We start from the raw sequence: 13735 nt of genomic DNA, 5'->3' as shown, positions 1-13735 counted from the left end.
TTAATTGCCCAAAGAATACTAGACTGTAATGAAACTTAATTTAAAAAAAATCCAACAAGAATGAATTTACTTTTTTTTTTTTACTTTTTCATAGCATCAATTTTAATGTGATTTCTCCTTGTCCAAGGAATCTAACAAATGTAATAATTTAACATGCACTGTCTCTTTTAGGACTGGATCTGCCATTTATGATGATGCCTCATCCCCTACTTCCAGTCAGCTTACCTCCTGCATCAGTTGCCATGGCAATGAATCAGATGAACCATCTAAATACTATTGCCAACATGGCTGCTGCAGCCCAGATTCACAGTCCACTCTCCAGAGCTGGGGCCTCTGTTATAAAGGTAAGAATCATGATTTAGAAAAGGACAAAGGTGTTAGTTACATGGAATTTTTGATAAAATATTAGCAATACCACTGGATCTTCAGAATAAACACAGCTCCTTGACTCAGTTGCTTGACATACAGAACTGATGAAATTGATTTATGACTAGGCCTGCCGAGGTGTTTATTTTGTTTTGCTTTGTTGTTGCTATTTGGTTTTATTCCATGACCACGATCTCACTTTTACTTCTGGCTTCCTGTCTTGCAATCATGAGCACAGTGTGTGAGGAGGTGTAGCCAGAGTAATGATAAAGAAACAAGGGCAACAACCATTCCCATTGCTGGGGTGAAAGAAAGGAAACACTGTACATCTTTTTGGTGTTTGAAAGGCAGTTGTGGGTAGTATATACCGTACAGGACTTAATAGTCAGAAAGACCTGAGTTCCAGTTCTGATTCTGCCACTTAAGAGCAGAATGACGTTGGATATGACATTAACCTGTCAGAACCTGTTTCCTCAACTGCAAAATAAAGATCATACTAATTATTCTACATTTTTCATTGGCTGTCCAGAGATAATATGAGTAAAATACAGGTAAAAACTGTGAGCCATTAAGCAAATATTTATGATAATTTGCATCATTATCATTATGATGAGCATACTACATTTTCAAAATTTCATGAAAATTGACTAATGAACTACAAATATTTTTTTTTTTTTGCTTTGGAATTACATCTTTTTTTAAAAAAATTATTGGGGTGATAATTGTTAGTAAAATGACATAGATTTCAGGTGTACAATTCTGTATTACATCATCTATAAATCCCATTGTGTGTTCACCACACAGAGTCAGTTCTCCTTCCATCACCATATATTTGATCCCCCTTACCCTCATCTCCCACCCCCCACACCCCTTACCCTCTGGTAACCACTAAACTATTGTCTGTCTCTATGAGTTTTTGTTTCTCATTTGTTTGTCTTGTTCTTTTGTTGTTTTTCGTTTATATACCACATATCAGTGAAATCATATGGTTCTCTGCTTTTTCTGTCTGACTTATTTTGCTTAGCATTATACTCTCAAAATCCATCCATGTTGTCACAAATGGTCCTATATCATCTTTTCTTACCACCGAATAGTATTCCATTGTGTATATATACCACAACTTCTTTATCCATTCATCTATCGAAGGACATTTTGGTTGTTTCCATGTCTTGGCCACCGTAAACAAAGCTGCAATGAACATTGGAGCACACGGGTCTTTATGTATAAATGTTTTCAGATTTTTTGGGTAGATACCCAGGAGAGGGATTGCTGGGTCATATGGTAATTCTATTCGTAATTTTTTGACGAACCTCCACACTGCCTTCCATAACGGCTGCACCAGTCTGCATTCCCACCAACAGTGTATGAGGGTTCCTTTTTCTCCACAGCCTCTCCAAAACTTGTTACTATTTGTCTTGTTGATGATAGTCACTCTGACTGAGATGAGGTGATACCTCATTGTGGTTTCTCTTTGCATTTCTCTGATGATTAGTGATGTTGAGCATTTTTTCATATGTCTATTTGCCATTTGTATGTCCTCTTTGGAGAAATGTCTCTTAAGGTCCTCTGCCCATTTTTCAATTGGGTTGTTTGTTTTTTTGTTGCTGAGTTTCGTGAGTTCCTTGTACATTTTGGATATTAGCCCCTTATTAAAGGCACTGTTTGCAAAAATCTTCTCCCATTCAGTTGGTTGCCTCTTTATTTTGTCCATGGTTAAAGTTTGATACAGTCCCATTCGTTTATTTTAGCTTTTACTTCCATTGCCTTTCGAGTCAAATTCATAAAATGCTCTTTGAACCCAAGGTCCATAAGTTTAATACCTATGTTTTCTTCTATGCAGTTTATTGTGTCAGGTCTTATGCTTAAGTCTTTGATCCATTTTGAATTAATTTTGGTACATGGTGACAGATAGGAGTCCAGTTTCATTCTTTTGCACGTGGCTATCCAATTCTCCCGGTACCATTTATTGAAGAGGCTGTCTTTTATCCACTGTATGTTTTTTGCTTCTTTGTCAAAAATTATCTGTCCATATTTGTGTGGTTTTATTTCTGGGTTCTCAATTCTATTCCATTGGTCTATGTGTCTGTTTTTCTGCCAATACCATGCTGTTTTGATTATTGTAGCCCGGTAGTACAAGCTAAAGTCAGGGAGTGTGATACCTCCAGTATTGTTCTTTTTTCTAAAGATTGCTTTGGCTATTCGGAGTCTTTTCTGGTTCCAAACAAATCTGATGATTTTTTGTTCTATTTCTTTAAAGAATGCCATTGGGATTTTCATGGGGATTGCATTAAATCTGTATATCGCTTTGGGTAATATGGCCATTTTAACTATGTCGATTCTTCCAATCCATGAGCACGGAATGTCTTTCCATTTCTTTGTTTCTTCTTCAATTTCTTTCAAAAATGTCTTATAGTTTTCAGCATATAGGTCCTTCACATCCTTGGTTAAGTTTATTCCTAGGTGTTTTATTCTTTTTGCTGCAATTGCAAAAGGAATTGTTTTTTGTATTTCTTTTTCTGAGATTTCATTGTTAGTATATAGGAATGCAATGGACTTTTTTACGTTGATTTTGTAGCCAGCAACTTTACTGTATTCGTTGATTGTTTCTGATAGATTTTTGGTGGAGTCTTTAGGGTTTTCTTTATATAGGATCATGTCATCTGCAGAGAGTGATAATTTAACTTCATTCCTAATGTGGATGCCTTTTATTTCTTTCTCTTGCCTGATTGCTCAGGCGAGGACTTCCAACACTTTGTTGAAAAGCAGAGGTGATAGGGGACAGCCCTGTCGTGTTCCTGAACGTAGAGCAAAGGGCTTCAGTTTTTTACCATTAATTGTGAGATTAGCTGAGGGCTTGTCGTATATGGTCTTTACTATGTTATTTTCCTTCTATACCTATTTTATTAAGTGTTTTAATCATAAATGATGTTGTATCTTGTCAAATGCCTTTTCTGCATCAATTGATATAATCATATGATTTTTGTCCTTTATTTTGTTTATGTGATGTATCACATTGATGGATTTGCGGATGTTGAAGCATCCTTGTACCCCGGGGATGAACCCCACTTGGTTGTCATGAATAATATTTTTAATGCATTGTTGTATTCGATTTGCTAGAATTTTGTTTAGGATTTTTGCATCTGTATTCATCAGAGATATTGGTCTGTAGTTTTCTTTTTCTGTGTTGTTCTTACCAGGTTTTGGTTTCAGGGTAATGTTGGCCTCATAAAATGAGTTGGGGAGTACTGTCTCTTCTTCAATTTTTTGGAAGAGTTTGAGCAGGATTGGTATTAGATCCTCTTTGATGGTTTGGTAGAATTCACTAGTGAAGCCACCTGGTCCCTAACTTTTGCTTTTGGGAAGGTTTTGGATGACTGATTCAATTTCATTACTGGTGATCTGTCTGTTTAGATTTCCCAGTTCTTCATGCTTCAGCCTTGGAAGGCTATATGTTTCTAAGAACTTTTCCATTTCTTCTAGGTTATTGAGTTTGGTAGCATATAGTCCTTCATGGTATTCTTGGATGATCCTTTGTATTTCTGTGGTGTCCATGATAACTTCCCCTTTTTCATTTCTGATTTTGTTAATTAGTGTCTTCTCTCTTTTTATCTTAGTGAGTCTAGCCAAGGGTTTCTCAATTTTGTTAATCTTTTCAGATAACCAGCTCTTTGTCACATTAATTTTTTCTATTGTCTTTTTGTTCTCTATTTCATTTAGTTCTGCTCTAGTTTTTATTATTTCCTTTCTTCAGCTTACTTTGGGTTTTCATTTGTTCTTTTTTTCTACTTCATTAAGGTGTAACGTGAGATTATTTATCTGGGATTTTTCTTGTTTCGTGAGATAGGCCTGTAATGATATAAATTTCCCTTTTAAAACTGCTTTCACTGCATCCCCAAAATTTTGGTAGGATGTATTTTCATTGTCATTTGTTTCTATGCATCTCTTGATCTCTCCTCTAATTTCTTCTTTGACCCAGTCGTTCTTTAAATGTATGTTGTTTAATCTGCATGTATTTGTGTTTTTTCCTCCTTTCTTTTTGCAGTTGATATCCAATTTCAAAGCCTTGTGATCTGAGAATATGCTTGGTATGATTTCAATCTTTCTAAAATTGCTGAGGCTGATTTTATTTCCCAATATATAGCCTATCTATGAGAATCTTCCACGTACACTAGAAAAGAATGTATAGTCTGATGTTTTAGGATGAAGTGCTCTTTATATGTCAATTATGTCCATTTCATCTAATGTGTCATTTAGGGCTGCTATTTCGTCATTTATTTTCTGTTTGGATGATCTATCCATAACTGTCAATGACTTATTTAAGTCCCCTAGTATAATTATGTTTTGGTAAATTTCTCCCTTTAGTTCTGTTAGTAGTTGCTTGGTATATTTCGGTGCTCCCTGATTGGGGGCATAAATATTGATGACTGTTATGTCTTCTTGTTGTATAATCCTCTTTACCTTTATGAAATGTCCATCTTGGTCTCTTGTTACCTTTTTCACCTTGAAGTCTGTTTCATCTGATATCAGTATGGTGACACCTGGTTTTCTCTGGATACCATTTGCTTGGAGTGTCAATTTCCACCCTTTCTCTTTGAGTCTATGCTTGTACTTGTAGCTGAGATGTGTCTCTTGGAGACAGTATATGGTTGGGTTTACTTTTTTGATCCGATCTGCTACTCTGTGCCTTTTCATTGGTGAGTTCAGTCCATTTACATTTAGGGTGATTATTGATATGTGAGCATTTCCTGTCATTCCATCTTTAGTTTTCTGGTAAGGCTGTGTCTCCATGGTTTCTTTGCCATTTTGTTGTTGTCTGTTATTTCTGTTTGGTGGTATTCTGTGAGTTTCCCTCTGTTTCTTCTTTTATTACAGTATATATTTCAGTTCTTGATTTTTTTTTTCTTTTTGAGTGGTTAGCCTTAAGTTTTGTAAAGGAAAGTTTGATATTTAGAGTATTCCATTTTCTTTTGCACACTTACTTTCTCCATTCCTATATTCCGGTTCCCATCTGTACTCTCCCCTTTTTTGTGTTTTGGTTGCCACAAGTTGTCCCTGTTGATGGTGGTCAAATAGCCTACTTTAGTATTTCTTGTAGTGCAGGAAGTTTATTAGAAAATTCCGTGAGCTACTATATGTCTGGAAATGTCTTTATTCCTCCTTCACATCTAAAGGATATCTTTGCTGGATATATTAGTCTTGGCTCATAATTTCTCTCTTTCAATAGTTTGAATATTTGGTTCCACTCCTTCTTGGCTTGTAGAGTTTCTACTGAAAAATCTGATGATAATCTAATGGGCTTTCGTTTGTAGGTTACCGTCTTCTTCTCCCTTGCTGCCTTGAAGATTCTTTCTTTGTCGTTGATTTTAGACAGGTTCAATACAATGTGCCTTGGAGAAGGCCTGTTGGGGTTGAGGTAATTAGGTGTTGTATTTGCTTCTTGGATTCTAGGATCCAGTTGTGTCCACCAGTTTGGGAAGTTCTCATCAACAATTTGTTTGAATATATTCTGTGTTCCCTTCTCTCTTTCTTCTCCTTCTGGTATTCCCATTATTCTTATATTACTCTTTCTGATGGAGTCAGAAAGTTCTTGTAGAGTTCTTTTATTTCTTTTAAGTCTCAAGTCTGTTTCTTCTTCCATCCGTGTAATTTCCAGGTGTCTATCTCCGATGTCACTGATTCTTTCCTCCATCTGGTGAACTCTAGTACCTAAGCTGGTTATTTCATTCTTAATTTCTTCTATTGAGTTCTTAATCTCCAGGAATTCTATTTGGTTCTTTTTTAAAATTTCAATCTCTTTCATAAAATGCTGATGTTGTTCTTTGATTGTGTTTCTGAGTTCATTAAACTGTCTTTCTGTGTTTTCTTGCATCTCGCTGAGTTTTTTCAGAACTGCAATCTTGAATTCTCTGTCATTTAAGTCACAGATTTCCATATCTTTAATTTCCTTTTCTGGAGACTTTTCACTTTCTTTCTGAGTTGTCTTGCTGTCTTGATTATTCATGGCAATTACTGATGTATTATTTCTCTTCCTAGACATCTACAGGAGTGGCTTCTGCAACAGGTTGATATGAAGAGGTCTTTCTTTTGTTTTCCAGTACTTGTTGGTAGAGTGTTTTATCTTCCTATCCCACTGTAGCCTTTTTTTCTCTCTCACAGGGTAGTGCTATGTTTTTTTCTGCACTTTTCCAGCTTCTCCCACAATGGGAGGATTCCGTGGGAGATGGGCTTCTCCTCTGTTAATAGTTTGCCTTGGTCACAAGGCGCAGTGTCCCTTTGGGTATGCGGAGAGCTTTTGAAGTTCCAAAGCTCTTCCTGTACCAGATTCAGAGCCCATATGTTTCAGCAGTTCTGTTTACTCCTGCAGAGATCTGCCCAGATAAGTGGGGCAAGGGACGGGGTGATTTGTGAGAGGTGGCCCAGAGTAATGGCAGCAACCATCACCACAGCCTGTCCTGCTTCCTCAGCTCCCTCCCCTTTGCCAGAACTAGTTTGGCTGTGAGTCCGTGTCTGCAGACCACCGTTCTCAGAACAGCAAATATTCTGTTCTTTTGATGTGACACTGCTACTGTTCTGCTTCTAGCATCGGGCAGGTGGGTGCGGTGCGAGACCTGAGAGGGAAAGTACAGGGCAGCGAGTCTCAGTGCCAAAGGCTTCCATTCTCTGTGTCAGTGAGGGCTTAAACCACCGTTTTCAGCCTTCTTCCCTCAGTCTTTGCTCCGAGGTCTCTGCCGTGATCTTTGGGTTCAGCCGTATTATATGCTGTTCGCTCAGCCCTGTGGGCCATAGTTGGAGTCCTAGCAGTCCGAGTCCTTCCCTGTCTCTCAGCTTCAGTAGCTCCGGGATGTAGGGAGTTCGGAGTTCTGGTCTGTCTTGCCCCCGCGCTGCTCAGTCTCCCCACCTCTCACTTTCCTCCTCCCCCGCTTGTGGGATTCGCCCACCTTTAGGTGAATTCAGTAGTGGGTCTCTTCTTCCTGCATGTGTGCTTTGCAGGGCGTCCTTTGTGGAGTTATAGTTGTTTAATTTGTTGTAAATTCCAGGGGAGATTTCCAGAGGCTCACCTCACCCCTCCATTTTCATAAGATATGATCTCAAGTGTCTTTTGATCTCTCCACTTATTTCTTCCTTGACCCAGTACTTCTTTAAAAGTATGTTGTTTAATCTCCACACATTTGTGGTTTCTCCTGCTTTCTTTATACAGTTGGTATCCAATTTTAAAGTCTGATGATTAGAGAATGTGCTTGGTATGAATTCAGTCTTAAATTTGCTGAGGCTAGTTTTATGTCCCAAAATATGGTCTATCCTTGAGAATGTTCCATGTACACTAGAAAAGGATGTATAGTCTGATGTTCTAGGTTGAAGTGCTCCATAAATGTCACTTTTGTCCGTTTAATCTAATGTGTCATTTAGGGCTGGTATTTCTTTGTTTGTTTTCTGTTTGGATGATATAGTCATCGTTGCAAATGATGTATTTACTTCCCCTACTGTAATTGTATTTTGGTCAATTTCTCCTTTTAGTTCTGTTAATAGTTCTGTTTTATATTTCATGCTCCCAGATTGGGGGCATAACTGTTATGTCTTCTTGTTGTATAGTCCCCATTGTCATTATCATTTATCATTATGAAATATCCATCTTTGTTTCTTATTACATATTTTTCCTAAAGTCTATTTCATCTGGTATCAGCATAGCTACACCTGCTTTGCTCTGAATACCATTTGCTTGGAGTGTTAATTTCCACCCTTTCACTTTTGAGTCTGTATTTGTCCTTGTAGCTGAGATGTGTCTCTTGGAGGCATCATATGATGGGGTTTACTTTTGTTCCAGTCTTCCACTCTGTGCCTTTTGATTGGTAAGTTCAGTCCATTTACATTTAGGGTGATTATTGGTATATGAGGATTTCCTATCTTTCTGTCTTTGGTTTTCTGGTAAGACTGTGTCTCCATTGTTTCTTTGCCTTTTCATTGCTGTCTATTATTTCAGTGTGGTGGTATTCTATGATTTTTCCTTCAGTTTCTTCTTTTTTATGTTATATGTTTAAGTTCTGGATTTTTTTGGATGGTCACCATTAAGATTATGTAAAAGAAAATTTCATATTTAGAATATTATATTTTGTTCATCATGCTTCCTTTCTACATTCCACATTGCCGTTTCAGGCCGTTATTCTCTCCCCTTTTAAGTTTTTGTTGTCATAAATTATCACTATTTGTGCTATGAGTTAATCTCTGTATTGCAGTAGCAATTGCTTTTTTCCTCCTTTTTTAAATTTTTTTTTCCCTTCTTTACCCTGTATGTATGTTTAAGTATGTAGTGTACTATTTGGTGTAGGAGTTGCCATTTCCTGCTTTGTCTGTCTGTTTGTAATACTACTCATGGTTTTGTATTCTTTTCTTTTCTTTTCTTTTCTTTTTTTTTTTTTTTTTGTTTCTGGTCGAATAGCCTCCTTCAGTGTTTCTTGTAGTGCATTTTGTGTGTTCGAAAATTCCCTCAGCTTTTGTATGTCTGGGATATTTATGTCTTCATATTTAAAGGATATCTTTGCTGGATATATTATTCTTGGCTCATAATTTCTCTCTTTCAATAGTTTGAATATTTGATTCCAGTCCCTCCTGGCTCATAGAGTTTCTGCTAAAAAATCTGTTGATATTCTAATGGGATCTCCATTGTAGGTTACTGTCATCTTTTCCCTGGCTGCCTTGAGGATTTTTCTTCATCATTGATTTTAGACAGCTTCAATACTATGTGCCTTGGAGAAGGCCTCTTGGGGTTGAGGTAATTAGATGTTCTATTTGCTTCTTGGATTTGAGGATCCAGTTCTTTCCACGAGTTTGGGACGTTTTCATCGACTGTTCAGATATGCTCTCTGTTCCCTTCTCTCTTTCTTCTCCTTCTGGTACTCCCATTATTCTTATATTGCTCTTTCTGATGGAGTAAGAAAGTTCTTGTAGCATTCTTTCACGTCTTTTATGTCTCAAGTCTCTCTCTTTTTCCATCTGTGTCATTTCCAGATTTCTATCTTCGATGTCACTGTTTATTTCTTCCATCTGTTCAGCTCTATTACCTATGTTGGCTATTTCATTCTTCATTTCTTTTATTGAGTTCTTAATTTCCAGAAAGTGTATTTGTTTCTTTTTTAAAATTTCAATCTCTTTGGTAAAATGTTCATTTTATTCTTTGTTTGTGTTTCTGAGTTCATTACACTGCCTGTCTGTGTTTTCTTGCATCTGTTGAGTGTTTTTTTTCAGAACTGCAATCTTGAATTCTCTGTCATTTAATTTCCAGATTTCCATGTCTTTAAGTTTATTTTCTGGAGACTTTTCATTTTCTTTCTGAGCTACCTTGTTACCTTGGTTCTTCATGGCAATTAATGAATTATTATTTCTCTTCGAAGGCATCTACATGAGTGGGTTCTGCAATAGGTCGATAGGAAGAGGTCTTTCTTTGGCTTTCCAGTAGGTGTTTGTAGAATGTTTTATTTTCTCTCTGACTTCAGCCTTTTATTCTCTCTCATACTGTAGAGTTATATTTTGTCTGCACTCTTCTGGCTTCACACACAATGTGTAGGTTCACTGGAATGTGGGCTTCTCCTCTGTGAGCTGGTCACCTGGGTCACAGGGCACCGCCACCGTGTGCATGGGGGGATGTGGAGAGCTTCTGAAATCCCAAAAGGCTTCCTGCAACCACATTCAGAGGCTGTATGTTTCCATGGCACTCTTTTCCCCTTCAAGGATCTGGGGTAAGTTGTGAGAGGTTGCTCTGAGCAATGACTACCAGTGCAGTTATGTTGCCCCTAAAGTTCTTCCTTTTCACCAGAATTAGTTGCAGAGTGTGTCAATGGCTGTGAGGCTGCAATTCTCAGAGCTGTAAATATTCTCTTCTTTTGATCTGACCCTGCTACCTTCTACTTATAGCACTGTAGAGTATGCTACCCCTACTTATAGGGGTGGGATGAGTTCTGGGAGGGTGACCAGGTGTCACCCAGGCTCCGTGTCTGTGTCTTTCATTCTCTGCCTGGCAATGAGATCTTAAACCACCATTCTTACCCTCTTTCCTTCAGTCTTCTCCGAGGTCTCTGCCATGAGCATTCAGTTCAGATGTGTTTATGCTGATCCCTCAGGCAGGACTGTGAGCCATAAGAGGAGTGTAGGCAGTCCGAATTCTTCCCTCTCCCATGACTGCTATAGCTCCAGAATGCAGGGAGCTCTGAGCTCTGGTCTGCGTCCTGAGGCCTGTTATCTGCATTTTCTGCTTCCCTCCTCCCTCACTCGCCCAATTTTCCCACCTTGGTTTATTCCAGTTGTGTGTTTCTCAGGCTTGACTCTGTGCCACACAGGGAGTCATTTGTGAAATTATAGCTGTTCAATTTGTTGTAAATTGCAAAGGAGATTTCAAGAGGCACCCCTCACACCGTCATTTCCATGACATAATCATATATATATATATATATATATATATATATATATATATATATATATATATATATATATATTTTCCCCCATTGGTTGAGTTCCTATTATGCATCAGTTTTTTGGGGTTTTTAATTTTTTTAATTTTTAGGCTTACAGTCTAATGGGGAGAGACAAACAGAATTAACCATTTTAAATTTCCTTTTTACTTTATTTTTTAATTTTTAGCCACTTATACATAAACATAGCTTCGAAACTCATATAGTTGGATAAAATGATTTTTAAATTATTTTTTCAATTACAGTTGATATTGCATATTATTTTATATTAGTTTCAGATGCACAGCATAGTGGTGACACATTTATATAACGTATCCCCCCAATTAATCTAGCACCCCCTGGCTCATAGATGCAGAGAGCAAACTGATGGTTGCCAGAGGGGTGGGAGGTTAGGAAGAAGGTGAAAAAAAGGTGAAGGGACTAAGAAATACAAAATGGTAGTTACAAAGTAGTCACAAGGGTATAAAGTACATAGTCGCTATAAAATTCTTGATTAAAATTTTAAATAGACAAACTGAAGTTGTATGTACTATTTTGAAAACATGCTTTTGCAGATGTTGTTTCATACCCTGTGAGATCAGGATTCCCGAGTCATAACAAGAATGGCAACTACATATAATGATTTATATTTTTCTACATTCTCTGTGCTTAAAATTTTACTAGTAGATGATTTGTTAGTGTGCTATGTTTGCCTCTAATTTTTCAGTTTTTTAAAAATTAATGATGTGGGATGCAGCCAACTGTGATCGAGTGTGTATTCACATATTATGTACTTTTATAATGACAATCTACTTGTGTTTGAATGTTCATAGACTCAAATTAACACAGCACTTATTATAGTTGTTCATAAACTTAGTATTTGCCTAGTCAGATAATGTTGAATGCTAGAATGAAATAAAAATCTCAGATTCCCATAAAATACTTAAGTGTTCAGTGTTTGAGATTTTATATTTGAGCCAGCATCCAGTGGCAGTGTGCTTATAAACCAGCTCTCCCAAAACAAAGCACAACAAAAGAAAAAAGAAAACCCTCTGATTTATAACATTTGGTGTATATATTTTCACCATTCCTGATTTCAAGTTATCCACAGTTTAATACCTGAATAGATGAAATACTGAATATTTGACAGTTGGCTCTAGTTTGAGCAGGCTTCAAACCTACAGTCTCCTTTTAAAGTATTGCATGAAATATGATGAAATGTTTATCAAACCAAACTCTCCATGCCAATCCCCCTCATGTCCATTAAACAAAACAAATGAAAACTTTTCAAACCAACCAGTATATAGCTACTGATTTCTATTTCTTCAGAAAAACTAACATGTTAAGTAAAAGTTTAAGAAATCTCTATAAAAATGAATGAATAAACAGTTTGTTTTCCAATTGAAATTGTACCACCTTAATATAAAACAATGTCAAATTGGAAGGGACATAATTGCATTTGGACCTTTTTCTTCTATCAGTGTGTAAATATTTCTACCTCAGTGTGAAAAAACTTTCATGATTAGATGTGTTGATTCCTGAAGATGCCCTCAAATAGTGAAAGCTAACACAAGGGCGAATAGACCTGGCTGGCTATTCACCACTGCTGTTGTTTTTTTGATTTTCTTTTCATAGGTTGGACAGAACACCATAGACTTTTAGGGCTCTGAGAAGTGATGTGACATTTAGGAGCTTAGACTTCTCTTTAGAATTTCTTTAAATTATATATGTATGTATGTATGTATATATATATATATATACACACATATATATATTCTCTATATATGTATATATATATATATACTCTTTAGAATTTAATTTCTTTAAAATTATATATATATAAAAGAAATTAAATTCTGAAGAGAATGTGTGTATATATATATATTTATAATTGAATAAATGTCCCCACCTCCATGGATGTAAACAATTAATAATGAATCTTAGATACATAGAACATACCTACTATAGCAAAACTGTCCATTGTGGTAGCCACTAAACACATACAGCTATTTCAATTTAATTGAATGAAATGAGCACTTTGGTCCCTCAGTTACAACTAGCCATATTTCAAGGGCTCAGTAGTCACATTTTACTGGTGGCTACTATATTAGCACAAGTATAGAACATTTGCATTATTGCAGAAAATTTTAATGGGAAGTAGTGTTCTAGAGCATTAAGTAGGGTGGATGAAAAGTCCACCATCACTAGTAATCTTTGGGAGAAAAAGGATAATACAGATTTTCAAGTCAGGAAGTATATTGAAAATAGCCTTGCAGTTGGCCAGAAAGGATAATTATTGCTGAATATTGGCATACTTTATTATTGTCATAATTTTCTGTTAGAAAACAGAGCAAGAACACAGAATTCACTGATTTAGGAAAGGTTTAATGTGTGCAAAGGACTGTGTTACATTAATATATCAAAAACACAAAAATGAAATAGACATAAGCCCCATCCCCAAAAGAATTTATAGTATTACATACTGTTTCTGGCTAGAGCCATCATTGTCTGTTAGCTAAGTAAGATACATTAAGAAGCAGATTTCATTGGAGACACTGTGGCATAATGGGTAAGAACATGGGCTCTGAGGTCAGACTGTCTATTTGAATTCTGGTTTCACCATTCTTTGTTATGTGACTTTAGGCAAATTAATTAACCTACTTGTATCTCAGGTTGCCTCATTTCCCAATGAAATGGGGATAATAATTGTACCTACCTCATAGTATTAATGTGAGAATAAATGAGATAAAGCTTATTCACACAGATTACTTTTTAGCATCTATCTAGTAAATACTCAGGGCATATTAGCTAATATTATTTTACTATGTTTTACAGTCAAGAGTCCATATAGAAATAGTAATAAGTAGAAATCAATATCATTGCCAAGAACTAGCCTGAGGAAGAAGGAGCTCCCCTATATACATTCCTCT

The 13735-nt window shown here is 36.5% G+C and overlaps 1 protein-coding gene across 1 annotated transcript in view; it reads left to right on the top strand.

Annotated features, from left to right (window-relative positions):
- Positions 1-13735, top strand: part of DACH2 (dachshund family transcription factor 2) — a 661323-nt gene that overhangs the window by 533104 nt on the left and 114484 nt on the right. The window contains exon 6 of the mRNA XM_033108843.1: positions 172-344. Within this exon, the coding sequence (XP_032964734.1) occupies positions 172-344 (173 nt within the window). The remainder of the gene's footprint in view (positions 1-171; positions 345-13735) is intronic.

This window comes from Rhinolophus ferrumequinum, chromosome X, assembly GCF_004115265.2.
Source record: "Rhinolophus ferrumequinum isolate MPI-CBG mRhiFer1 chromosome X, mRhiFer1_v1.p, whole genome shotgun sequence".
Taxonomy (NCBI): Eukaryota; Metazoa; Chordata; class Mammalia; order Chiroptera; family Rhinolophidae; genus Rhinolophus; species Rhinolophus ferrumequinum.
The sequence above is the reverse complement of the archived record's forward strand: the minus strand, read 5'-3'. Positions and strand labels throughout refer to the sequence as shown.